This window comes from Rhipicephalus microplus, chromosome X (genome assembly GCF_043290135.1).
Source record: "Rhipicephalus microplus isolate Deutch F79 chromosome X, USDA_Rmic, whole genome shotgun sequence".
Taxonomy (NCBI): domain Eukaryota; kingdom Metazoa; phylum Arthropoda; class Arachnida; order Ixodida; family Ixodidae; genus Rhipicephalus; species Rhipicephalus microplus.
The window spans coordinates 424644085-424670050 of NC_134710.1; the positions used below are offsets into that span (position 1 = coordinate 424644085).

The window sequence follows — 25966 nt, forward strand, 5'->3', positions numbered from 1 at the left end:
CATCTTTCGCACAAGCCCTCTCGAAGAAAGTCGGCGTCGCGACGGCAGTGCCACCTTTCTCGGCGCAGCTCCAGCCTAACGCCACGGCTGCTGCTATTGTGCCACCTACACTGACCATGAACGGCGTGAGCCACGGCGTCGTCGTGGGCGCCACAGCCAACGGACCTCCCTGCGTGGCTCCCACTGAGGAGGGGTCGATACATGACTCCTCGCCAATGCCCAAGGTGCCCGGTGTTGTGCACCCAAACGGCATATGCGGACCCAGGCAGAGGTCCAGCGATGAGCTGCGCCTACAGGTGAGTATATTTTTGTAATAGTTACGCCCAGAGAGAAGTCTGCCGCTGGTGTAACTGCAATTGCATTCGAGAGTTTTAGAACAGCGCAACGCAAAGCTTTGCGTCGCAAGCTTCAGATGAGCATAGATTAATAATACGAGCTTCATCTACAGGTGAGCAAGCTACAGATCAAAAGAGATTATTAATACGAGCTGTGTCTACAGGTGAGCATAGTTTCATAATATTACGGTAGCAAAGAAACTGTAATCTTATTAGGTAGTTTTAAGAACAACGCAAAGCATTGCACCTGCTTTGCGTCGTATACAATCACCTCGTGTAGTCTCCCGTTCAGTGACAAACGCTAACACTATACGCCCGCAAGCTCTGTGTACGGTGTTGTAAAGCTCTCCCCTGCAATCTTATTAGGTGTGCCATGATTTAACGGGATGGGAAGAAAGTGCGAGTCGCCTAACCCCTAAGTATTGAAACTAACCAGAAACTTTTTCTTCTCGTAGAGTGAAACGAAATAACGTGTCCTGAATCGGATGTCTTTAAAATAGTGCTGACTATGTATGATTAGAAAAAGCTTACAAATGCGTAATGTATGCGCCCCGAGATTTATTGGGAGCACCCATCGCCACAAGCTAAGCCTGCAAAATTGGTTGTGTGTGGCTCTCAAAGAGGGTGCAAAATCGACACGCAATGTGTGTGTTGAAACTTAAGGACGTGAATCTAAAGCAAATAGAAGCTTTAGTTCGGAGCTTACAAGCTACAGAGCGCACGGCAGCTGCTTGATAAATTCGATGTGGGCGACAACTTAAGGCAGTACATCCATGTTTTTCGCACTAAGTAATGGTTATTCGGTGGTGCCATGGAGCCTTTGTATCTTAGAGAAGAAAACTTTATTCAGGCTAGGCACAATTGCAATATATCTTCCGCCATTTGCACTTTACCAAACGACGAATGGAGAACTCTTTTTCCGGTATCGTGTAGCCACAAAAAATAAGCCAAAATCACTAGGCAGATCACGGTTCCAAAATGCGAGAAAGCTTTCAAGTAAAATTCTTTTGACAAGGTCACTTCTAAAGCTCATAAGGGCACACAATGGGTTCAGAACGTGAGCACTACTTTTCGATTCACAAGGATCTGCGCTCTATAATCACATATAGCGTCGACTTTCTACACGGAACTCGTGAGCGCTTTTATCGGGACGAGAGATAAGAAAATGCGATGCAGCGTGCCACAAATGTCCGCTCGTACTGTAGGAATTCTGAAAATTTGTGTGGCGGTGAGTTCGTGAGGCAATAAGATCCTTTAAAGAGTTCATTTTAATGGCTTCTTAAAAAGTGTTGCGGGACCCCTTTAAAGGAGTTCACTGCCTGGTGAATTGATCGCTACAAAAACTATTAGTCTGTTAAGTGCGTTACTAGAATTCGTTGCGTGCTGCAATTGCTTTCTCTACGCTCATTCCGATTGAGGTTCCTAGATTTTTCTATCTTCGAGTATAAGTACGGAAAACTGTTGAAAAGCCATCGACGAACGTCGTTCGCTAACGCTCGTTTTCGGCAGCCATATTCGTCCCAACGCTTTGTTAGCACATGGTTCAGGAGTGCCCTGCTCAATAACGACAGGAGTTCTGACTGGAGGTAAAAAGCGTGTCGCGTCCGCAGAAAGATGCATGGCTAATGTACTTGGACATACAGTGCAAATATTCCAAGTTATTAAGAAAATAGCGGCACACACCGGCTGCGTGATCAACGGCAGATTAGTCACGATTATCGTTCCGGAAGCAAAATATTGCCGGTATAGGAAGCTAATCATGAAGGGATAGCGCGGGGCAAGTAAGTTAGGTTACGCCCGCGCCCTGTTTATAATGTAGTGTCACGCGTGTTGGCAGGGCAGGGGGGTGAAAAAGGGAAACCTGCCCCCCCTCAAGCCTCACCCAGCACTTGCCCTCACGCGAGCTCCCTTTCCGCAATCCGATATGCTAACTGGTTTGCACCCCCCCTCCCCTCACGAGAAAATCCTGTCGACGACTATGTGTACTGCTCGCTTATTTACAAAGTAATCGTATGCGTGCCGGTCACTACAAACTGCCATCGCTCCCATTGTCTGACGGTCCGAGGGAGATCCAGAAGACACTACCATCCCACTTCCCGCGTCGACCCGCCCAGGGATTGCTCGGTCGCCCCATCCAGCTCATGACCAACCACTTTTCTGTCGAGATCCCGGCGGGCAACGTTTACCACTATGACGCGGAGAAGATCTCCACTATGACGTGGAGATCTTGTCCGAGAACAACAAAGAGGCGAAGATACCCGAGAAGCGCAAGTACCGCTGCATAAGCACAAAGATCAACAGACTTGTCATCGAACTGCTAGTCAAGAAGTACCGCCTAGACTTGAGCAACTGTGTGCCGGCATTCGAAGGCCGAAAGAATTTGTACACGCGTCGGGAGCTCAAGTTCCGCGAGTGGACCTTGGCGGTAGATCTCGAGGAAGACCAGAGGGTGTAGAAGTTCGTCGTCAAGATCCAGTACGTGGCCACCATGAACCGGGACGCCCTGCACACAGTCTTCGAGAACCGGGTCAACACAGTCCCGCAGGAGGTCCTGCAAGCCATTGATATTGTCCTGCGTCACGGCCCTTCCATCAAGTTGACTCCCGTCGGCCGGTCCTTCTTCAAGCCGCCGCTTCCAAACCAGGCGCACTCTGTGGGGGGCGGTCGTGAAGTGTGGTTCGGCTACTACACCAGCGTGCGACCGGATCAGTGGAAGCGCATGCTGAACGTGGACATGTCAGCCACCACATTCTACGAGCCGGAGCCGGTCATATCGTTCATGTGCAAGATCTTGAGCGACGGACGCCGCGAGAGGACCTTGGTCGACTTCCGCGACCTCCGGGACTTTCAGAATGTTCGGCTCAACAAGGAACTCAAGGGTCTGCGTATCAAGGCGAGTACACCACTGTATTAATGGGGTTGGTGGGTGGTCAAGGAGGTTTTGACCCCACTCTCCTCGAGTGTCCTCCCCCTTTCGAGGTAGATATCTAGTGGATATGTAAATAACATAATGATAATGATGAATGAATATCAATGAATGGGTATAGATGGATATCCAAAGCCTCGGGGAAACGAGGATATCCCACGAATATGCTTTCACAATATGTAAAAACTGTACCTACAAACTGTGCGTCCTCCTGTTGCAGTATGCAGAATTTACAATAATTTGGGATTTTGAAAAAAAAATAAAGACTTAAGATTTAGTTGTAGGCAGATGTTGGTGAAACTGCTGTAGAGCAAAGTTAGCTATGTAATGGCGAGGGGGCGCCACAATATTTCAGCTCTTTGACCAGCATTCGTGACGTCTTCAGAGACTACTTCAATTCTTCGAAAGCGTGATTTTGGCATAATTGTTTTCAAACCCATAAACAAAAATGGCCAGCATGGCGACATCGTGTGGTCACCTTTTGCGTTTCTCGTACTCAATTACTACTCATTAGGTGACCCACCTGCCGTACCCTCGGAAGTACAAGGTCGTCCGGGTCACCAAGGAGCCCGCCAAGAACCTGTTCTTCGACATAGAGGACGGCTCCCGCTGCTCGGTGGCAGACTACTTCCAGAACCACTACGGCCGCCTAGTTTACCCGAACCTGCCCTGCATTCAGGTCGGAAACCTCGCTCACCCCGTCTACCTGCCCCTCGAGGTGTGCGAAATCGTCGAAGGCCAGCACTGCCGGAAAAAGCTGGACGAGAACCAGACCTCGGAGATGATCAAGCGAACCGCTCAGCCTCCGGCCAAGCGCTTCAACGAGATTCGCCAGTCTGTCCGAGACCTGGTCGGCAGTAATGACCAGTGCCTACGCGAGTTCAACATTAAGATCAGCACTGAGCCGACTCAGCTGAAAGGGTGGGTGCTCGAGCCGCCATCCCTGGTGTTCGAGAACAACGCGGTGACCAAGCCTTACGAGGGCACCTGGGAGCTGCGTGGCAAACACTTCTACAAGGCAGCCTCACTGACGCGCTGGACGCTGCTCAACCTGAGCCGCTTGGCTCAGCTGGACAGGTAGGTTTCTTTGTTGTTTTCTTTTGTCTTGGGAGCTCACAGGCAAATCCGAGCATACTGAAGTGGTTCAAAATATGCCCCATACTTCACTCAGCCTGCCCCGTCATGACGACATTGGCTCATCAAAGGTTAAATTTTTTAAGGGCGATAGTCTCTTGCAGACCTTCGACAAAAAAAATTATGGTCTGTCCGTCTGTACATTTGTCTGTTTGTCCGCCCCTAACGATACCTCAAACTGTTAACTCCATCCGCAGCGCCGATCAATATTTCTCAAACTTTAGCATTCATAGTTGTGCGATTATCATAAAAAAGCAATTATTGCACATATCTGAGGCACCATAACCACATGTTGATGTTTTGTATGTCTGCCTTTATGCTAGAAGAGGTACACGCAAGTAACTCTAAAGACTGTAGCGTTTATCGCGCGGCGCTGACAGTGCAACGCGATGCTCGAAAGTTGAGTGTTTCCAACGCTTTGCTACGACGACCCGGTAGTGGCACCTGCCCGTCGCTTTGAGTTATACACTTTATTACCTCCGAGACTGGCGCGCATCTTTCTTCGCAGGCGCACATGCCTTCGTTTTTGAAGATAACTGCCAGATGGCGCTCGTGTCTGACGTGCCTTGATGTGCTCGTTCACCTTCGCTACACGCTCGAGGCTCTCTAACGCAGCCCCTCCAGAATACCATTCACCGATTTTATTGCGCAGAACATCAAATAAGCATTTTGTTCACTCTCTCCAGACGCAAGACTATTGTCTGTCGACGACATTTGTAGGGTAACAAGCAGATTCGGGTAATTTGTTTTCGAAAAGCGAATTCTCACACACATCTAGAAGTCCTGGCGAGGACAGCAATTTACAGACGTCTGCAAGAAAAGTTGGGTCATGTTAAATGGAATTATCTACGTAGCAGGGCATGGCTGGGCAGTACAAATCCAAGTTTGGTAGAGGATAGCATGTTGAAGGCCCACTGGTCCGCAACTCTGCAATGGTGGCAAATGGCACATACACTGCATATGTGGTAAAAGTGTTCGGCGCTGCTGACGGCAGATGTGCCAGATACGATGTTGTCGGCTTCTGCCAATTTCTTGTCGCCACTCATAGCCGGTGCATCCCTCAAATTTTCGGTACCCAGTTGATCCGGGAGAGGTGTTGCAATACTCTGTTTATACATATGATATTGCTCCGCTCCGACATGTGACATATTCTTTCGCGAATCGTGTGTTGAGATAAACCACTACGGTCTGAAAAGCATATTGAGAGGAATCAAGCAAAGGCAGTCATTTTCGGCTAATTTGCTAATTGTTCTAGTACAAATGGCTGGGCAGTACAAATCCAAGTTTGGTAGAGGATAGCATGTTGAAGGCCCACTGGTCCGCAACTCTGCAATGGTGGCAAATGGCACATACACTGCATATGTGGTAAAAGTGTTCGGCGCTGCTGACGGCAGATGTGCCAGATACGATGTTGTCGGCTTCTGCCAATTTCTTGTCGCCACTCATAGCCGGTGCATCCCTCAAATTTTCGGTACCCAGTTGATCCGGGAGAGGTGTTGCAATACTCTGTTTATACAGATGATATTGCTCCGCTCCGACATGTGACATATTCTTTCGCGAATCGTGTGTTGAGATAAACCACTACGGTCTGAAAAGCATATTGAGAGGAATCAAGCAAAGGCAGTCATTTTCGGCTAATTTGATAATTGTTCTAGTAGCCTAAATTATGGCAGGAAACTTCCGCTAGCTAGAGGGAGTGAGCCGCCGCCTACTCCTGGGATACATCCTCCATTGTCAGTGCACTCTGGCTAACTTTTTCATTGTTCTGGAAGCTGAAATCATGGCAAGTAATTGCACTCTAGCTAGGGGAGCATGAGCCACCATCCAATCATGGGATACATCTCCATATACTTGTGCAGTGTGGACAACTTTGTCAAGTTGCTGGTGCGTACGGGCAACGAGCTCGGCATGCAAATTGAGCAGCCGGTGGATATCAGCTCGGCCGACACGAACCGCAAGCCGATCCGCACCACGCTGCTTGAGGAGCAGCGCAAGGTCCCCAACATCGAGATTGTCATCATCATCCTGGCCAAGAGCACCAATTACGACGAGATAAAGCAGGTGGCCGAGACGGAGATCGGCCCTCGCACCCAGTGTGTCATGGACAACAACGTCGTCAAGAAGTGCAACCCGGCGCTGGTCACCAACCTGTGCCAGAAGATGAACACCAAGCTGGGCGGCACCGACAACAGCATCCTGTCCCAGAAAAAGCCGGCTATCTTGCTGAAGCCCGTCATCATTATCGGTGCGGACGTAACTCATCCGGCGCCCGGCCCGGGGACAAGCACCGCCCCTCCATCGTCGCCTGCGTTGGCAGCCTGGACTCGATCCCTTCTAGGTTCCACTCTTCCGTTCGGGTCCAGATGAAGGACTCGACGGCCACGTCTCGCGCGGAGATCATTAAGGACCTGAAGGACATGATGAAGGAGCTGCTCAAGGCCTTCTACCGGGCCACCAAGAACAAGCCTGAGATCATCATCTTCTACCGGGACGGAGTGAGTGAGGGGCAGTTCATGGAGGTCCGCAACCGCGAGGTGAGCGCGCGCGTTTGCGGCTGCCTGAAACGATGCTCGTTGGTAGTTTTCACATTTTAATTGAAATGGCTGCAGCTGGCCCATTATATAATTTACTATGTAACTCGTAATATGGCTACCACTTCGTGATACTTATACCGGTGCTCGCGCTTCCATTTGCTTTCTTGCACGCCTATTCAGCCTAATACCCTCATGTCGTAATCGATACGGCTGTCGTCAACGTGATGCCAGGGCCTATTCTTCGTAATCGATATGGCTGTTAGTCAGGCTGTTTCTCGCTCTGCAGTGTAATCGGAATGCTTTCGTTCGGTTACCCATCTAGCCTGGGAAATGAACCCTCATGTCTCCATCTTTCTGTCGGCCATTAACAGCCCTGTCTGTCGTCTCTTTCTGTGCGTAACCCCAGGTGAGCGCCATCCGGCTTGCCTGCCAGGAGATGTCTCCCAACGAGACGTACGAGCCGGCCCTCACTTTCATCGTCGTCGAGAAGCGACACCACACCCGGTTCATGCCGGCCAGTGACTACGACGGTGTCGGCAAGTGCCGAAACGTCTCGCCCGGCACCACCGTCGACTCCGTGGCAACTCACCCGCTGGGCTTCGATTTTTTCTTGTGCAGCCACTTCGGCATACAGGTATACGAGCGCGATGATCAGTGCGCGTGTTCCCACGCATTAAAAATGATATACCGTATACGTTGATCGCTACAGTCGTGGTTAGGCCCTCCGTCGTAACTTAGCTGCCACAAGGGTGTCGCGTTGCAAACTCCAAGGCTCCAAGGCAGTGTACTCGGAATGACTTCGATCTTTTACCCATCTAGTAATAGGCAAAACAATTCCCTGCCAAGGTCACGCAGTTGAGCTTACTTTTCAAAGGCCCCAAGGCTTACGCCCTACAACGTACCTCGTGCGGTAAAGCTTCCCTAATTACCACCCTTTTAATAGTTTTTCTTGTGATGCTTCCACGCACAAATTTTTGGTTTGCCTGCCTGTCTGTCTGTCTGTCTGTCAAATAATTCATCCAATCACCGAAGTTTTAAGCACTTGCTGAACGGCCAGCCATCTTAGTCTGGTTGAGGCGCAACGCGATTGAGGCACAACATCAATACGTAACTATGAAGCAGTTTGTTCATTTCATTTATTCATTACGCAGCGCTGACAGTGCAACTTAATGAACCAGATAAAACAGGTGTTTCCTACGCTTCGCTAAAAAATTAACACTGTGCTGCCAGTGCTCTGCCGCTCCACAGAAACTTTTGTGTTTTGACATTACTGCCAGGTGGAATCCATATCTCGTACGTGCAATCTCTCCAAACAGAAGACTGGTCTTTTCACAAAGTCTTTTTGCAATCTTGTCATTTCCTTTTTTTTTGTTACGTACCGGCGCAGGGCACGAGCAAGCCTTCCCACTACTACATCGTGTGGGACGACTCCAATTTCTCGGCGGACGACCTGCAGAAGCTCAGCTTCTACCTCTGCCACACAAACGCCCGATGTGCGCGCAGCGTCAGCATCCCGGCCCCGGTGTACTACGCCCACCTGGCCGCGTACCGCGCCAAGAGCCACGTGATCAGCAAGGTTGACGTCTCGAGTTCAAGCAGTGACTCGTCCGGTGGCTCGGCCGACTCAATCACCACCAGCCAGTACGTGCAGGCCGTCAAGGTGCTCGACAATTTGCAGACGGCCATGTACTTCGTCTGATCGTAGTCCTTGGCTTCACGGATCAGGTTGGTAGACGCTAAAGGGCAAAACAATTTTTTTCCATTCATCATCATCCTCAGCCTGACTATACGCCCACTGCAGGACAAAGGCCTCTCCCATGTTTCGTCAGGCAACTCTGTCCTGAGCTTGGTGCTCTCACCTAATACCCGAAAACTTTCTGGTATCATCTGCTCACCTAACCTTTGTCTTTCCCTCAATCCACTTGCCTTCTCTGAGAATCCAGTTATTGACCAGCGGTTAATCCTGCCTACGCACTTTAGGTGCCCGGTCTATGTTCATTTCTTCTCGATTTTAATTGATATCCTAGTAACCCCGGCTTATTCCCTGATCCACTCTTCTCCCGTATTTGTATATTACGATTTCCCAATCCCGAAAACACCACTTTTAACCACAACACGATGCTTGCTAAGCGAGAAAATGCGGAAAAAAAAGTAAATAAAAACGCCACCTTGATATTTCCTGCACTGTGACTTCATAAATTTTGATGGTGTTTACTGGGTCTAACGTAGCTTTCAATCGATACAATTTTATTGTGTAATGTGATCAGCATCGACATACGATGTTTCAGAAAATTTTGTCAAGCCAATGTCGTGAAAGTGTGAAAAATACATTTTGAAATTTCTAATGTCACGTATGAAGATTAACACACAAAATTTGAAACTGAAGCTTGCTTTCCCCGATTCTTTCTCTTTAGTGTACCTTAACACTTTTGGGGCACTCATACATTTAACAGGGCACCTCTTCTGAAACTGGTCGGATCTATAGCGCTTTGAACTTTGAACTTTAACTTTGAACTTTATTTATTTCAACATTCGGGATGCTGAGGGCCGTGGTCAAAAAGCCTCTAATGGGCTTGACTGGGACCACGACCCCTTACAAATGGGCAGCATAGGCAACACTTTTATTGCAGTGACAATGTACAAAAATTTGAGCAAGCATAAAGCATAAAGTATAATAAGCATAAGCATAATAAAGCATAAGCATAATAAAGCATGAAGATTGAAAAGTAATAAACTCAAAAAAATGACCATAATTATTTCCTTACACAAACGATATCAATAAGAGAGTGTAACGATGCAAGAAAAGAAGATCGCAAGATTAGCACCAAAGTAAAAAAAAAAATAAGAAAAAAAATATGGGGCATGTGCCCATACGCTTACTACACTTACAATCAGAACAGTCACTCAAATGAAAGACGATATGGCATTCAAGTGAAACGGCAGGAGGAAGCGCAGCATTTCTTTGCCGTAGTTAGTGCGCGTGCGCGGGATAAGCCATGTGTGATTGAAACGCGTGTTATAAAGAACTTTGCGGTGGTTTAGGTTGGCAATGGTTCCTAAAAGGTTGTCGCCTTTTAATCCTGCATGGTAGCGTTTCACAAGCATTGCGCGGTAGTATTCAGGTAGAGGTAGCAGCTTCATGTCGTGAAATATGGGAGTGGTGTGACTGTGATATGGAGCATTTGCAACGGCACGAACAGCCCTTTTCTGTATGACGTGCAGTTTGCGGATATTTGTTAGAGTTGTCGTACCCCAAACCAGATGACAGTAGTTGACGTGAGATAAAAACAGGGATTTATAGATGAGAAGTTTAACTGCCTTAGGTAGCGAGAAACGCACCCGGGATAATATGCCCGAAATCCTTGATATAGTGCCACATAGTTTTTCAGTGTGTGCGTTCCAAGATACACCCACAGAAGGCTTGTGTACCCAGATACACCCACAGAAGGCGTAAGTGTCGCGGTCATTGATTGAATGTGGCTATATCCACCCAGGTATACGTGTGGGCTTAATCAAATTAGGCAAGGCATTGTAGGCCAACATAAATAAGCCATCCATACATCAGTCCATTGTGTAATTGGCATTTCTATATTTGGGGCAGGGCTTTCCTCGGATTCCTTTTACTTCGCCAGTAGTACGGCATCTGCGCCTAATTATTATCGGGGCATCAACGCACTTAGAAAAAAAATCTGAAGTAAAAATCACAATGGGAGCTGATTGACCCATATATTTTCCTTTGAGCATTTAGTGTTATCAACACTTCGTCGCTCGCCAACCGCGTTTAGCTGGTAAGATTTTTGTTCACCGCCATTTTTGCCAGAGGGTACTTTTACTACGTATTAATTTCCTGTTTCTTTCCTTCCTTTTAGGAATTTTTTTTTTAGAACTTCTGCGTTCGAGACGTTTTTCTGGAGCCCCCCTTTTTTCTGGAGCGTTTGTGTGGGTTTTGTTCTTGTTTTCCTTCGACAAGTCTTTTTTGTTTTGTGTTAGAAATTAAAAAAAGTGTTTTTTATAATGTTCGTTCCTCGTATGTTCAGTAGAATATTAGGGGCGAAGCTCCTTATAGCGGCACCCGTTCGTTCTTCGTAGTCGTAGTGTGTAACCAGTGTTACATTTTGACCTGCAAGGCGGTGCCGGTAGGATATTTCTCGTGTGCTTTGTTGAACAATAATCTGAATGCTCCTGTCTATCATTCCCCAATAGTAGCCATTGGCATGTACATTGAGCACTATCTGACAAGAAAAGGTTCTATTCTATACTCGCTGTGCGTAACCTCCTTGGTTTTAGAAAAGTTTAGTGAACGTTGGGCCGCAGTGCCATGTATACAGTGAACTAGTATATACCTTGAACTCCAGGTGGTTAAAGGTGAGATGTAGACCTGAAGGGCAAGCCGTAAGAAAGTGTGCGTGTGCCACCTCTCGTTTAGTCCTTGGAATGTCCACTGAATAGCGGTGCTTCTATATGGGTAATATGTGATGAAAAGATGCGAGATGGTGGTAGTTGGAGTGTTGAATAGATGGACGAACGGACACAAAGACAGACGCATAGATGCACGCATGAACGGACGCAGGGGCGGACGTATAGACGGACGGGAGGATGGACGCATGGATGGTCACACAGACGGAAAAAGCAAGAAAGAATGTCGCCCCACTCTGCATCATTCACTCCGAGGATATGCTGCCATTTTTTAAAGGCTACTGCGGAGTCTGTCGTCTTCGTTCGTACTGCTACTTGTACTCGTGTTCCACTTCTCAATTGCTCTAGGTGACGGCGCTATGTCGGAGGAGAATGAGGCGGTCAAGGGGTACCGGGCCCGCGCCCCCACCCCTAAATGTTAATAGAGAGTGAAAAAAAAAACTATTCAAGGAGGTGCCCCCACTAAAATAAAAAAATCCCCGCACTCCTCCCGCGAAAAAATTTCCTGGCTACGCCTAGCGTTCCAGTGAAGCAGATATCGAGCTGCGGAAAGCGTAAGGGGGTGGGGGGAGCTAGAAAGGAGGCAGTGGTTGGTAAGAAAAATTTAGGGACTACAGTTGAACCCTTACAGCAAGGAATTTTACCCCTTTAGTCTTGTGGGTTGAATGGCCCACTGCACTATCTCTCTGTCTGTCTGTCTGTCTGTACCGGCTGCCTATAGGCTGGTTAACCTCCCTGCCGTTCTTTCCTCATATTTTCCTTACTTGCTTCCTTCGTCCCAGCCGTCAAGGATACCACAGGACAAGCGAGGCCCTGGAATAATCGGGGATTGATTGATTGATATGTGGGGTTTAACGTCCCAAAACCACTATATGATTATGAGAGACGCCGTAGTGGAGGGCTCCAGAAATTTCGACCACCTGGGGTTCTTTAACGTGCACCCAAATCTGAGCACATGGGCCTACAACATTTCCGCCTCCATCGAAAATGCAGCCGCCGCAGCCGGGATTCGAACCCGCGACCTGCGGGTCAGCAGCCGAGTACCTTAGCCACTAGACCACCGCGGCGGGGAAGAATAATCGGGGAAAGAAAGTGTGCATGTACGCTGTTTAAACATGGGGGAGTGTTCTCGACTCCTACTTTTCAAGAGTAACTGTTTGTCGCCACACAAGCATTATTTTTGCAAAAATGGCACACTGTGGTCAGCAAAGACCATGCGGCCTTTGATATCGGTTTATGTTATCCATTAGAAGCAGAGGTATGGTCTTTGTCATCACGTTTTGCTATCCAGAGCAAGCTGTTGCGGTGGAGCCAGACTTGGATGCCATATCTAGGACACGCCACAAATACGTCGTATCATTTTGGGAGTTCTCCCCGCCACGACGGTCCAGTGCATGGTTGGTTATGGCGTTGAACTGCTGAGTCAAAGATCGCGGGATCTAATCCCAACCTGCTTTGCCGCATTTCGATAAAGCTGGAAGCCCGGGTGCTGTGCGATGTGTGTCACAAGATGTAAAATCTTCCAAAGCCATCCACTATGGCGTCTCTGATATTATTGTGGATTTGGGGCGTAGAACACTACCAGTCAACTGGGAAGTTTTTTATAGTGCCAAAACAAGAATCGTCATCTGGCTTGCTCGCGCTTGTTCAAGAAAACGTTGCTCTTAAATTCCCCGTCCGGAATCGTACGCCAAATACATCACGCTGATAGCGCGCTTGTTTTCATGCTATCTCCATGGCCCGAAAATGCTGGGCGCACGTAGATAACACGAATACAGGCACGTGAGATCGATGACGATAATCGTTGTTGGCCAAGAAGACGTTACAAATGCTACTGCAGTGTACTGTTTTTCGAGCAAAAAGTACTCGAGAACAAGCTGCAGTTGTGGCTGTCCGTATAGCTGTCTGGCAACCTTAGTTCATCATCATCATTATCATCAGCCTGACTACATCAATTGCAGGCAAAGGCCTCTCCCATGTTCCGCCAGTTAACCCGGTCATGTGCTTGCTGCTGCCAATTTATACCCGCAAACTTCTTAATCTCATCTGCCCACCTAACCTTCTGTCTCCCCCATACCCGCTTCCCTTCTCTGGGAATCCAGTTAGTTACCCTTAATGACCAGCGGTTATCCTGTGTACGCGCTACATGCCGGGCCCATGTCCATTTCCTCTTCTTTATTTCAACTATGATATCCTTAACTCCTGTTTGTCCCCTAATACACTCTGCTCTTTTCTTGTCTCTTAAGGTTACACCTAACATTTTTCTTTCCGTTGCTCGCTGCGTCGTCCTCAATTTAAGCTGAATCCTCTTTGTAAGTCTCCAGGTTTCTGCTCTGTAGCTAAGTACCGGCAAGATACAGCTGTTATATACCTTCCTCTTGAGGGATAGTGGCAATCTACCTGTCATAATTTGAGAGTGCTTGCCGAATGTGCTGTACCCCATTCTTATTCTTCTAGTTACTTCAATCTCGTGGTTCGGCTCTGCGGTTATTACCTGCCCTAAGTAGACAAAGTATTTTACAACTTCAAGTGCACTATTACCTCTCTCGAAGCGCTGCTCCTTTCCGAGGATGTTGTACATTACTTTCGTTTTCTGCAGATTAATTTTAAGACCCACCTTTCTGCTCTCCTTGTCTAACTCCGTAATCATGAGTTGCAATTCGTCCCCTGAGTTACTCAGCAATGCAATGTCATCGGCGAAGCGCAGGTTACTAAGGTATTCTCCATTAACTTTTATCCCTAACTGTTCCCATTCTAGGGTTCTGAAAACCTCCTGTAAGCACGCGGTAAATAGCATTGGGGAGATTGTGTCCCCCTGCCTTACACCCTTCTTGATTGGTATTCTGTTGCTTTCTTTATGAAGCACTATGGTAGCAGTTGATCCCCTGTAGATTTCTTCCAGTATGTTCAGATATACTTCATCTACGCCCTGATTCCGCAGTGTCTGCATGACGGCTGATATTTCTACTAATCAAACGCCTTCTCGTAATCTATGAAGGCTATGTATAGTGGTTGGTTATACTCTGAGCATTTCTTTATTACCTGATTGATAGTATGAATATGGTCACTTGTTGAGTAGCCTGTTCGAAATCCTGCTTGTTCCTTTGGTTGATTAAATTCTAATGTTTTCTTTACTCTGTTAGCAATTATCTTAGTCACACCACAGTAAACCGTTGTGGCAAGCACAGGCCGAAGTGAGGCTCTGTTTGAGTCGCAGTTACCGATTGCTGGTTCCTCCCGTTTATATTAGGTCGAAATTCGCGTGGATGCGTATGCTCGGTGCCTCTTATGAACGTGGTGCTCGTCAAATTTTTCAAACTGTGTAATACCTTCGCTGCGTCGCTAGAACAGACATGGGTGGTACTACAGATTGCTTCCGCCTGCCATAATGGGAAACATCGCCGAGAAGGGAGGTAAGCCTCATTAAGTTTTGCGTTTTACGTATACGATCCACACGCAAGTTGACTTTAAGCGTAACTATGAAATTAGTTAAACGTAACTCAGAAACTCAGAAGTTGACGGGGCACACCCATGATACAACAAGAACAACAATAGTTATGCACGCTCGCACGTTTATAGTTAACAGAAACAGGCAAAATATGTGTTGTTGGTTCTTTTTTTGTGCTTACGCCTACGAGCATGGCGCATAAGTTCTTCACTAGCAAGGTGACCTGAAAGAAAACGTTCGCCGTTCCTGTCAGTGCAGGATGTGCCGTGTCATTCTCAAGTAGGATGAGATCCTAGCGTACAGTCGGTCACACGCTATGCCGGCCCGCGCGAGTGTGTCAGAAAAATGTCTCTTGCTAGAGCTATGCTTTCGTGGCCTGCTTTGTACAATATGCATGGTGCGATGCCCGAAGAGGGGAACGCGTACAGACGGAATCGGACTCGTCTAGAGCGGTATTGCGCGTGGATGATGCCTGCAGCTCTTGCCTCACGTTAGCCGCAAGTTTCCGGTCCTGCTTTTACTTATAGCACAATGACCTAGCACGCGGTATGACTACGTTATGTATCATTACGGCGTCTGTATAGACATATATCTTTAAAAAACGGCATTTGAAGCGGACGTCTAGTTGCTTCAAAAGTGTGATTCCGTTTGAATGAACGGAGCACCGTGCAGTAATCACCGTCTCTAGGGTGGAGGCCACTGGAGGAGCGGAGCTGGCGCGCGGTAAAGGTCTGGCTCATGGTGTAAGATAGAAACAATTATTTGTATCTTACACCGTGGCCTGGGCGCAGCTTCGGGTATACCCGCGTGCTCTTCAAAAGGAAAAGGTGCGACGCTGCGTCAAAAAACCACGCGTTGACGGTCTGCAAAGCATACGTGTAGTCGGGCGTGAAATGGTGCGTGTGTGTGTGTGTGTGCTTGCGGTGGGGGGTGGGTATGCAGTTGAAGCACGTGGATTCCCATACATTGCAGAATAGATGTTAATGAAGGCACGAGATAGGCTAACAGTAGTATACGAAGCGCTACTAGAGGCACGACAGAGAGCAGTTGGTATACAGTGCCGAGCACGCTAAGATGAACTCCTCGTCAGTAGTCAAACCGCTAAGGTTTTAGCCTTTGTTCTATTACACAAGAAATATTGCCCGTTGTATGAGCTCTAATCATGGTGTCTATAAAATAATTTTCCGGGTTATGTTTAGACATGAACTTCTGATGGGACGTCAGACTTTGTAGCTTTGCTGACATGTAGCGCCACCTGTCGACGCAGTTTTGGGTAGTGAAAAGCTCGACTCGTTTGCACAGTGTGCTACGTAACCAGGTGCAACTATAGCAAGGGTGAAACAACGATTGAGCTAAACTTTTGGTGTGTTTGCGCATTGGACACTTGGAAGAAGAGCCACGAAATTTTCTCTGCTAGTCAGGCGCGCCATGAAACCGCCATGACATGCTTATGGTTCACTCACCAGGGCGACGGCGAAAACAATATCAGACGCAACAGCTCCGCACTCTACAAAGAAGGACCGCAGTCGACGCTTCGATTCGATACTGTTGCGTCGTGAATTGCCACGGACGTAAAGGAATTTAGTTTTACCGAGTTTTGTAGCTGTTCCAAAGCATAACGGCGAGAGCGCTGGATAATAGCCGTTGCGAACGTGTTGTGTAAGCGAATTGCACGCGTGCACCATATTTTCTCTCTTGTGATAACTCGTGAAAGTTCACAAGATAATTTGCTCCTATTCTGTAAAAATGTTATTGCATGCGCATTCGAAACACAGCTGCGCATTCAGTTAGAGGCTCTTACACCACCATTAAGGTTTTTTTTCTACAAAACTAAGCTACCCCTTTCCGGATCTTGTCGGACCATCTTTCACCAAGGGGAAATGTACTTTTTTCCTTCCCTCGAGTTACGACCCTCGCGAAAGCCTAACTTAACCTAACCGTTTTTTCGTTAGAACCAATTTAACCGCAGTTTTCGCGTTTTAGATCTTGTTGTCGAACGAAAAACGTCATCGAAATGAAGCACGATCGACAAAAGTACGCATTTATTTCGCTATAACCCGTAATTCGCAATATTAGTGGTCGTTACAACGAGGTTTCATTGCATCATCTTTTACCGAGTGCTCCAGTTTTTCACGGAAGAATAAACGAGGCGTTTAATCGAGAGCTTTCCAGACTTTTGTATTTTATTCTTTTACTGCGAAAAATATCCAAAGGGCAACCTATCGTGCTAAAATAATGCTTTCGTGGTACGAGGTAAAACACCATGAAAGAAGCCGCCTTGTTTCACGCTCGGCAAGCATCGTGGCGCGTGGTCCACCATGCGCATGCCCACGAGAGGTCACGTGACGCTTTCGTGCGCATCTCATGGCGCATTCCAGTGGTCGTTTGAGAGTGCTCTGACCATATTCGAAATCGGTGAACTTAACACCCTTTGCGGCACCGGGCTTACAGCAATAGATATAGGTTCCTCATCATACAGATCCCTCCTCCATGGACTTCATGGAGGGAACGCAGCTGCATAATTTCGGTTGAGGAAAAAGTAAATAACGAAATAAAAATATCCCTACAACCAGAACAAGCAGGCGTGACAATCATGTTGCTCATTGCTTATAACGTGGTTGCCCACTCAGTTAAGAAGTGATGCTTGGTTGCTCTTTTACATCAATTCTTTCATAGCCATCAGAGCGCTGTGCAACAACCACCCGAATGTATCCTAAGTAGTTATCGCCTAGGCTCCAGCGGACCGACAGAGTTCTTCGATTACGTAACGTATCTTGACCAGTGTTGCGTCTACGTAATCCGCGTCGACGCCGTTGTAGAGGACTGCTCACGCCTTAGTCAGCCCAATGGGAATCATCTTGACAGTGACGGCCTACTGGAGGTCTTCGTACTCCCTCGGCGTCACCTAAAATGAGGCGCCACGAGTCCGGCTGCCGCCACGATTCCCGCCTGGCGCATGCCCCCGCCGAGGCACTTGCGAGCTCTCGATACCCTGCACGAAGTATGCGCCCTCTTATAATTTGCAACAAGAGATATCTGCATATGTATCTATAAAATGTATCTATAAAAATGATAATCAACGTCAACATTTATTGACAGCAGTGCAGAAGCTATAAAACCGAAGCGCATGCCCGCTACTACGCCCAGAAATTGGCACTTCCGTGTACTGATTATATTCACATCGGCCTTGCTGAAATATATGCTGCTGTATTTGTTATGAGACTCAATATGTTGTGGAAAGACGTCGGTAAAGTACACTTATTGTTGACTTTGCAAGAATATCTTTCTCTTTTTTTCGATTTCTTGGACAGCACCAACTTAACAATAACGTGCCCGTTTTCCCAAGTAAACATGGCGTCCATGACTTAGTGGGTCAGCGTGTGGCCTCAAACACGCTGTTTAGTTCTCCAAGAAAAAACATACTCGTAATATGACATGCAACGAACCATCAAAATGTTTCTGCCATTCACATTTTTCCTTGTGTAATTGCCTAGACTCGCTAACGATGCGAGCGAACGAAACGGAAATCAGCCCCAAGCGGCCGTACTAATTTCGGAGGAACGGGAATGTGCGGAAGCTCCGCGTCCTTGGCTTTTGATCCACTGTCAAGGTAAGTTGTCGCTGAGTATAGCAATACTGTATATTCGACGATTATAACAAGTGCTTTATGCCGGGGTTCACCAAGACTTCAGTGACATACTTCCGTGACGGAAATGACGTATCGTTCATTATAAATTTTAAAGTCGAATACAATCTATAAGCATAAAATATAAATTATGGACAATCTTCCCTAAGGGCCCAAACAGCAGCGGCGCGCGCGGCGTTGACCCGGTTGAAACAGGCGTCGACGCGGATGCTGGAAGAACGGTTTGAAGCGATACTCGGTGTAGCGTTCGTTGTTCGAAACTCAGGCACGGGAGACGGGTTGGGCTTCCTGTAAGTTTAATCGCAGAAAGACTGTTTGCTCGATGTGCGCTCGAACGTTGCGAGCGGTGGAGAGGGTGAAGAAAGAGATGACCCGCGGCGATCAAGCAGCGACAGGTTGGGGAGAGAGCGACGTCAACGCGTGCGCACTGCAAGGAAAGGCGTGACCTACATGGCACCGCCCCGACACCTGTGGCCAGGAGAGTGAGGGTGTGGACAGAGCGACAGCTTTACACAGGTTAGTCAAATGACTGCTTCACATTTGAAACTTCATATAAAATACAAAAGGGCGGAATATAGACTAAACAGCTCCACGTCATTGAAGTGAAACGAATTTCTTTTTCGACGAGTTTTCTCGGCTGAAAAAGTAGACGAAAAGATAACTTGCCTTCAGTGTCAGGTTATTTTTTCGTCCACTGTCGTTATTCGAATTAACATTACAATTACTTTTAATAACGTCCCCTATACTTCCCCTGACATTATTGTCAGTTTTCATTAATGTTGTGTCTAATAAAGAAAACAAGCCCTTAACTCTACACTTTCCTTCATGCATAACAAAACAAAAGTCATTTACCTGTTAGCGAACTAACCTACGTTCTCTTATACTCGCGTCACAAGTCGCGTATTCCTACCGTTACGCATTGTTTTCTCACGTTTTAGTGTTTGTATAACAGTATATGGCATAACGGCTCTCTTCATAACACCTATGTGATTTATCGGGCCCTGAGTTTGTAACATAATTGATGGATTTATTTAAGAGCACCAAATATAAGAGCTTTATACCCTATTCTATACACCTTATCAAAACAGCTCCCTGTGGACCACCATATTCCCTTTAGGTAGAGGTCTACACGTGTGACCTCCCGCCCCCCTCCAAAAAAAGCGAACTTTCGGGGTGTCGCGGCAGCTTCTCTACTCCCATACCTAAGGCGGAGGAGATGCTGTCCTTCTCAGTCAAGAATGTTGTAAACAATTTGCACTCAATAGAAGAATCACCTTCCTCCTGGACAGCGGCACGTGAAAGCAGAGGATGACGTGACTGGCCCAGACGTGCGTTGTACGGGGGGGGGGGGGGGGTCACGTCTGTTTAACTTAACCGGCACTGCCTCAATCTACAGGGAATCATGGCGGCCCACAGGTAGCCCAATCTGGAACGGTTCATGCCGAACCTCACGGAGAATGGCATTAAAAAGAATGAGGGAAATACTTGGTGCGACAGATGCACGAGGCGTTTTGCGATGTAGTTGCATCCGGCTAGGTAGGTATTCGTACAACTATTAGGAGTTAGTATTTTTGAGGACGCATGCAAACGTTATTAGATTATAAGTTTCGTACGGCTTACTTGTAAATGAAGTTTTTGATCCGGCCACCAGTGAACCGACGGGGCACGAAAGACCCTGGAAGGACGAGAACCAACAGTTACCAGATTTGCCTTGGTGACCACCAGCGTGAATCACGGGGGTTCAGGCAGGCATTCATCAGTCGTATAAAATGAAATAGAGAAAAAAAATTCCGGCTTAATTCGCAGTGAAGCTTACCATTTCATGAAAAGCTGTTCGCTTGATTAGACGAATGATATTCAGGGCCCATACTTAATCAAGTTACGTCACATTCATTTCATTCACTAATTTTCTGGACAATAGAAGGGAATGCCCGCGGTCAGGGCAAGAGGGGATGCATGGTTTGCCTCCTAACTTGGTCCTGCTCAGTTGGCTTTTGTTGTATAGTTGCTAGTTTACAGTGGTGCCACAAGCAAACGCAGCCCGCGTCACCTAAGTATACTCGCCTGTAAAATGGTCAGCCAGGCCAAGCTTTCGCTGACTAGACTGTATTAAAAAATGAGGGACTCAAAGAAAAACTAGTCAGTGAACTATACTCCCAGCGACCTTAGGTCGCTGCCGACTGTGTTTTAAAGTAGGTGCAGGAAGGGCATCCATGTCTCCAATGTGGTGATTGCAATCATATTCAATCTTGCACCGAGAAACGACATTTCAGTGAATGGCGGCCTTTATTGTCACAGAACTTGATTATACCTTTGAAATGCAAATCATGACGGAGTCGCAGCCCTTGAGGAGATTCTTGGGCGGCAGGCCCAGGTACGGTGCCGCATTCATGATCCTCGCACTGTCCATATGAAGCGGTATGTTGTGGCTCCTGGCAAAGCGGGCAGCCTGCGGTGCGAGGGAATCGTAATCGAATCCTAGATCGACAGCTAGTCTGCCACCGATCAACAATCTCGGTGGTCGCCACCGCGGACACCTCAAAGTTTAGGCCGATACTCGCCTTGAGAGTACACTCAGGAAAGCAAATCAAGGCCCGTCGGCGATTCGAGACACAGCACCTTCACCTAAGCCCTTACTTCTCCTCGGTTTTATTCGGAATGCAACCACGTAACAAAAAGTGATCCTCGTCTTTATTCAATTTCATTGTGCCCGTATTTGGCGACGTTATGTAGCGACGCGGCTGGTATGACAAGGTTGCTTACATTCATAGTTGTACACACGTGGAGGCAGAGGGGAAGGAACGTTCCCCCCCACTTCACCATAAATTCTGCCTATACGTTCACTTATTACGGGGACAGGGTCGCTGCGATAGCTGCGCGGCATCCTCCTCCCCTCTCTCCCACTTTTACTTCCTCACTGCACTTGCAGGACTAAATAACCTGACTGTGGCCCACTGAATGCAGTGAGTTTGAAACCCCTGCTACATTGTTCATGGATGGCTTGCAGTGTCATCCCTAGAGCAACCATGTTTCAGTGGCCACAAAGTTTATGACGTAACGTTAACATTACCAGTACACAACGTGACTTTCGTCTGTTATTCGTACACAGATGCTATAAATGTTGCAGCGGCATCGTTATTTTACACTGGAGCCGGATAATTCTTACCCTATTATGCCTCCCATAGATTTCACCAACGCCACCGCATTGGAGAAACAGAAAAAGACCACTGACACCAAATTGAAACCTCGAGATGTTTGTGTCGTTTGACTGTCCTGTACACATAGACACATCTGAGCGGTTGTTATAGCGGCGAACCTGCGGCCATAACGTCACATCCAAGCAATCAGTTGCGTCATGATCACGAAGTTTGGGCCCCCCTGCACCTGTTCCACGTTGTCGACGGAGAGCACGGTGCCTCCACAGAAGTTGTGAGTGTTCTCGAGGCACAGCAGTGCCGTCCTGGGGCAGGGTATGTTGCGGTACCTGACGCGCGACTCGAGGTCTTCGATGAGCAGTCGGCCGTCGCTCTGCGTCGGGACGGCCCAGCTGTGCACCGAGGCCCCCTGCGCCGAGGAAATTGCGTGGCTAAACGTCTGTAACAGCGCGCCACATTGCACACTTGAATCGATCTACACTAACGCTTAGACTGTCTTCGCAGACCACTTCTACCACTCCCGTGGTAGAAGTGGTCATAGATATCCGCATAGATGTCCGCATCTATGAGATGCGGACATCTATGCGGGCGCTCCTGCTTTCCATCATTCAGATCTTTTCTTGAACTCACATTCCATTTCCGTGCACCTTTCTATCTATCTATCTATCTATCTATCTATCTATCTATCTATCTATCTATCTATCTATCTATCTATCTATCTATCTATCTATCTATCTATCTATCTATCTATCTATCTATCTATCTATCTATCTATCTATCTATCTATCTATCTATCTATCTATCTATCTATCTATCTATCTATCTATCTATCTGTCTGTCTGTCTGTCTGTCTGTCTGTCTGTCTGTCTGTCTGTCTGTCTGTCTGTCTGTCTGTCTGTCTGTCTTGAGGCCCGTGTGCTTAGACGAAAGTGCACGTGAAAGAACCCAAGGTGGTCAAAATTTCCAGATTCCTCCACAGAGACGTCTTTCAACATCGTATGGTGGTTTCGGGACGTTACAGTTCAGTTTAAATGATTGCGAAAAACAAATATAACATGCGCTTCTTGAAAAGGTGACGTACCTGCGCCGTCCCTCCCTGCTCACAGCGGAAGATGTGGGACGCGTCGCTAACCAGGATCTCCTCTCCCCTTCTGTCGCTGTGGGCCATCACTGCATATTACGTAAGAGACACATTGTCATCTTACGCCATCTCACGACTTGACCCGATAGTAACGACGTTAGAGTACTTCTTTCAACAGAAGAGCCGTTCAGGCTTTTCGTTTCGAGTGCGGCGTTCGCGGAAACTCCGCGCGTATGCACCACTGAAAGCTAGTATGTGCCAAGCAGCCCCTATCGTCTAGCCACCGATGCCTGGTGATAGTCAGTCGATGACCAATCAATAGTTAAGCGATACTATGGCTTAAGTATATGGCTTCATCCGCGAAGCACGTGAACAATTTCCGGCATTTGTCTTCGGCGCTTCAAACACTGAGGGCCATCCGGAACAACCTCGTAGTTGACGTCACTGGTGCATCGAAGAACCGTGTGGGGTTCGGAGTATCTGTGCAACAGCTTTTCGGAGAGCCCGCACCTACGAGTCGGTGTCCAGACCTATGCACTTTGCCGCCCACGTTGTATATGGTGGGTCTGTGTCGGAGGTTGTAATGTTTGGCATGGTCATCTTTTTTTTCGGTGATTCACAACCTGGCAAGTTGCCTGACTTATTCTGTTAGCTGCGTAAACTCTTCGGCATCCGTCTCATCGCTGTTATTTTCGTGAAGGAACACCACGTGTAACGTTGTCGTCACATCACGTCCGTAAACAAGGACTCGCTTGCTGGATTTCGGGCCGACCGGTCGTGCGCTCGCGCGCTCCGCGCGCTTGCGACCTCCGGCGTCAGCGTGGCTCTGGCAGACTGGGCTCGCCCTACGTCACCTCCTGCCGCCGACGACCTTCCACCCCCGACGACAGTGCAGCTCTGACTTACTGGACTTGCTCTACGCCATCCATTGACACCAAAGGAGCTCTCGCAGGTGCGCCCCGTCCTCAGACTCTAGTGACCGTGCTCCCATCTTTCCCATCTCTTCTATCCACTCATTTTGTCGTCGCTCGCTCTGGTTTACCACCTCACGTCTCTTCCTCTCTTCTCCTTCTTCGGCTTTCCTATACCCCGCGACAACTTCCTGTGGCAGCACAGCCAAGGCTACGGAGCCGAAGCACGCTTGTCTTACTGCGCCACAGCATGTAGTCCCTCAACGAAAACGTTTGTATACTGTTCTGGGTAACTAAGATTTTACCATTCGTCACTTACATTTTTCGCGGATTTATTTTTTAATTAGGGAATAAAAACGTTGCGCAGTAGAAAAAATTTCGTTTCACGCTCTCTCAGGTTTTTTGGGGTTTTTTTGGCTTCCGTCGCCTTTTTACCTCACCGCATTCCTCACTGTCAAAGATGGCGTCCGCCGGTTACAGCTCGTCAACGTCGCTTACGGAGGAAACACCGCCGTGTGCCGCGAGTCCACCAGCTGCGCAGCCGTACCAGGCGTTGTCAAATCAAAAGCTGTCCGTACAGGCCAAGAAAGTGCCGTACAACGTTTACGCGCAAGTAAGGAAAAGCGACCCGCAGCTGTCTGTGAGAGCCGCATGTCGGAAAGTCAGCGAGCTCACTGGTGTTAGCGAGCGCAGTGTCAAAAACGGTACGTGCATGATGAGTTGTGTAATCATCACATGAATAATTGAATGTATCATTCACCCAGCAACCTGGGTCCACGCGTCAGTAAATCACGTCACAATATTATTAAAAATTGCTCTCGAGTTCCCAAAGATGCGACTCGCGTTTCCTGCAGCGAAACGCGAGCAAGCGCGAGCCGACGCGGACTGTGCTGGTGAAATCGAAACCGAAACACCCGTTGAAGCGGTCGGACTACTTGGCGCAGTAGCACATGTGCATAGGCTCCGCCCACGTAGCCTTGGCCGTGCTGCTACAGAAAATTGTCGCCGGGTATACATCTTTACTCCTATCCTTTTTATCTCTCCTCACCCCCATCTCTCGTGAGCTACTGTGGCGGTGTCGCTCACTGAAGCAGACAATAACGGGGCTTACTTTTCTCTTCTTTTCTCTTTTTTAAGAATCACGTCTCCGTAAACGAGACTGAAGGAGCTCTTCCGAGAGTTCTCCTGACGATCTGCGCTTTACACGAATGCGACGTATGGCTGGATGTCGTCCAAGTTCTTGAGCTCTGCATCTACGTACATGCTTATCATGTCAGCCAGGGTCTTGTTGAGGCGTTCAGTGAGTCCGTTGGTCTGGGGATGATACGCCGTTGTCTTTCTGTGAGCTGTACCGCTTAGTCGGAAAATGGTGTCCAAAAGCTCGGCCATGAACGCCGTACCTCTGTCGGTGATGACTATTGCGGGAGCACCGTGTCTTAAGGCGATGGCTTCGATGAAAAATTGCGCCGCTTCAGCTGCCATTGCCCGTGGCAGAGCGCCTGTCTCCGCGTATCGGGTCAGGTAATCCGTGGCGACGATTATCCACCTGTTTCCAGTGGCAGACTTTGGGAAGGAGCGCAAAAAATTCATGCCAATTTGTGCGAACGGTGTCGCTGGCACTGGAACAGGCTGCAGCAGGTCAGCTGGTTTGATGGAAGGTGGCTTGCAACGCTGGAAATCTAGACATGCCTGCACGTAAGTTTTGACAACTTCGGCAAGTCCTGGCCAGTAATAGTTCTGCCCTATCCTCGCCAATGTTCTTGCGTAACCCAAGTGACCAACGGTAGGTTCGTCGAGGCAGGTTTGCAGTACCTCACGGCGAAGCGAAGTAGCAATGACGAGCGAGTAGATGCTGCCGGTGGGTTAAAAGCTCCTCTTATAAAGAACGTCATTTCGCAAGCAGTACGACGGCAGCCCTCTCGCAAATAAATTCGGCACGCTATTCGTTTTCCCTTGCAGGTTATTTATGAGTGGTAGCAGTTCAGCATCGTCACGCTACTGTTGAGAAAAGGCGGCAGTGTCCACAATTCCCAGGAAGACCGTGTCATCACCGTCGTTGTCTGGGGATGCCGTCTCAACAGGAGACCGAGAAAGACAGGCGGCATCGGTGCGTCGTTTTCCCGACTTGTAGGCAACAGTGAAGTCAAATTCTTGGAGCCGAAGACTCCATCGTGCAAGACGGCCAGACGGATCTTTCAAGTTGACTAACCAACAGAGAGAGCGGTGATCGCTGATAACAGTGAATGGTCGGCCGTACAAATAAAGACGAAACATCAGGATGGCCCATACCATTGCAAGACATTCTTTCTCCATTGTAGTGTAGTTAGCTTCCACTCGGGACAGCGTCCTGCTGAGGTAGGCGATCACCCTTTCGTTGTTG

General features: G+C 48.0%; 1 protein-coding gene and 1 pseudogene across 1 annotated transcript; one reads left to right on the forward strand and one right to left on the reverse strand.

Moving 5' to 3' along the window:
• The first annotated feature begins 116 nt into the window (after window positions 1-116).
• LOC142761782 (protein argonaute-4-like) lies at window positions 117-19725 on the forward strand (annotated as a pseudogene).
• A 1019-nt stretch (window positions 19726-20744) lies between these two features.
• Window positions 20745-22762, reverse strand: LOC119161848 (uncharacterized). Its single transcript, XM_037414358.2, has 3 exons — window positions 22676-22762; window positions 21824-22003; window positions 20745-20888 (listed from the first exon to the last, which is right to left on the reverse strand). Exons 1-3 carry the CDS (start codon window positions 22760-22762, stop codon window positions 20745-20747), a joined length of 411 nt encoding a protein of 136 aa, XP_037270255.2.
• Between the last annotated feature and the right edge of the window lie 3204 nt (window positions 22763-25966).